This window comes from Dermacentor silvarum, chromosome 1 (assembly GCF_013339745.2).
Source record: "Dermacentor silvarum isolate Dsil-2018 chromosome 1, BIME_Dsil_1.4, whole genome shotgun sequence".
Classification (NCBI taxonomy): Eukaryota; Metazoa; Arthropoda; class Arachnida; order Ixodida; family Ixodidae; genus Dermacentor; species Dermacentor silvarum.
In genome coordinates this window covers 278,760,453-278,762,605 of record NC_051154.1, presented here as the reverse complement: position 1 = coordinate 278,762,605, position 2,153 = coordinate 278,760,453, and the positions used below count along the sequence as shown (strand labels likewise).

Sequence of the window (2,153 nt, the reverse complement as noted above, 5' to 3'; positions counted from 1 at the left end):
TTTGCGAAGTCTAAAAACATACGATTAACCGGAATTTTATTATCTAGTGCTATAGGATGACATCATGCGTAAAAGACCGAAGCTGAGTTTCACACGAGTGGTGCTTACGAAAGCCATGTTGGAACCTGGTGAAGAATGAGTTGGTTTCAAGAAATGTTATAAGGTTAAAATAGATTACGTGCTCAAGCATCTTACAAGGGATACTTGTTAATGAAATTGGTCGGTAGTTAAAGGCCGAGCGTTGGTTACCGGATTTAAAGACGGGAATCACCTGCCCCACCTTCCAATCAGGTAGCAAAGAGGAGCACTGAAGAGACTGCATAAAAATGTGTGACAAAATTATAGAAGAGTACACTTCAGTGTTTTTCAGAAATTTCGCGTTTATCTCATCGGTGCCGTAGGCAGACGACAGCTTAAGTTTCCGGATTAAGTTAATGACTCCTTCAAATTCAATCACGAGAAAATCCATTGGAAAAAAACCCGCGATCGCATAGCTGCGGCACCGAAATTGCTCGTGAATCAGAAAAACATTGCGAAAAACCATCGTTAAGAACGGAACAGCATTCTTCGTTGCGCAGTGCACGTCCATCGGAATCAGTAAGTGTTATTACGGTGTCTTTCATTGGCTTAACGCTTTTCAAAAACTTGGATGGGTCAGTAGACAATAGCGAGGGAAACGTAATGTTGAGATAGTCACTCCTGGCGTTTTTGATAGAAGAGCGATATGCGGAAAGAGCTTCGTGATAAGCGTGCCAACGAAAAACACTGCTGCCGAGCTTTGCAGCAGTGTTTTCTCCTCGACTTCCACGATTAGCAAATCGACAATTTCTTATCTGTAAATATGTTTTGTACCTATAACATTATAAACTTCTGTATATGATAGAGTCAATTGCATTCTATTTACCCATTTTTGCAACGATCCGAGCCCAGTCTGTCCTCGTTCTTCAGTGCTTTAACAAAACAAAAAAAAAAAGCGGAGAATAAACGAACAGAAAGAAAGAAAGAAAGAAAGAAAGAAAGAAAGAAAGAAAGAACTACGTTTACTGCTCGCTTTAGGCCGGCGAAGGTCTCCTGGGGAAGGCGGCCTTGACAGTTTGCAAACAACGAACCACGTGTCCCGACCGGCTCCATGTCGCGTTCCCATTCGTCACAAATACGCCGCCAGACGCAAGCAGCGAACGAGCGCGCCCGTTCCAGGCTCACACCGCCCATGCCTATTTGGCGATGTCCGAGCGCAGGGGAAAGACTGCTCCGTCTCCGAGGCTGGTGTAGACGGGAACGAGCCAGAGCAGCTTGTGCGGTCCCATAACATGCTCGATGTTCCTGCACACGCCGACGTCGTAGCGTCGAATCCCCTGCCGCGCAATCATCTGCAGCGTGGTGCAGTTGAAGCACAGGAGGAACAGGTGGTAGAGCAGTAGACCGAAGAAGGCCAGGCCGAAGAATAGCGACAGGAGGAAGAGGTAGGTGATGTTGAGCTCGGGCCAGAAGCCCAGGATGAGGCGCGGCGTGATGCCAAAGTGGGGGAACGTCGTCCAGGACACGTAGGTGCAGTGCACGAACGAGTAGAAGAGGAACAGGATGAAGTACTTGTAGTTGGCAAACGAGACGCACGTGTTGAACCAGGGACAGTGGTGGTCCATCTTGAGCACGCACGCGCCGCACATCTGACAGTGGTGGCACCGGTCCGGCTTGATCACGTGGCAGCGGTAACAGTAGCGCTGGTCGTCGCTGTCCTTGCGCTGCATCACGTAGAAGCATACGGGCACCGGCTTGAGCGGCGTGCGCAGCAGCCGTTCGAAGGGCCACAGCGCGCCGAACAGCGTGACGTGGAAGCCGACTAGGCGCGAGAGCCTGTAGGCCAGGCCGCTGCCCGCAAGCAGGTGGCGGCACATCACCAGCACGTACGTGTGGTACTCCCAGCCGAGCACGATGAGCTCGACAACGATGGGCATGAGCCGCAAGAGGGCGAAGGCGCCCCGGAACCGCTTGTGGCAGCCGGCTATCGGGCAGAGCAAGGCCCGCAGGAGCCGCACCAGAGCGGCGATGCCCGTGACGCAGGGGTTCCGGCGAGAGGCATTGCGAGGTTTGCGCGGGAAGGCTGGCGGGAGGACGCCGGTTTCTCCGCGGCCGTCGGAACCCAGCAGCGCCAT

At 52.1% G+C, this 2,153-nt stretch overlaps 1 protein-coding gene across 1 annotated transcript; it reads right to left on the bottom strand.

Moving 5' to 3' along the window:
- Nucleotides 1-1,214: 1,214 nt before the first annotated feature.
- On the bottom strand, nt 1,215-2,153 carry LOC119440815 (palmitoyltransferase ZDHHC15). The gene has a single exon (XM_037705695.1). The coding sequence runs from the start codon at nt 2,151-2,153 to the stop codon at nt 1,215-1,217; it is 939 nt and encodes a 312-aa protein (XP_037561623.1).

Excerpts from the sequence above, each read along its gene's own strand:
- LOC119440815 (XM_037705695.1), bottom strand. The coding sequence starts at position 2,153 with ATGGCGCTGCTGGGTTCCGACGGCCGCGGAGAAACCGGCGTCCTCCCG.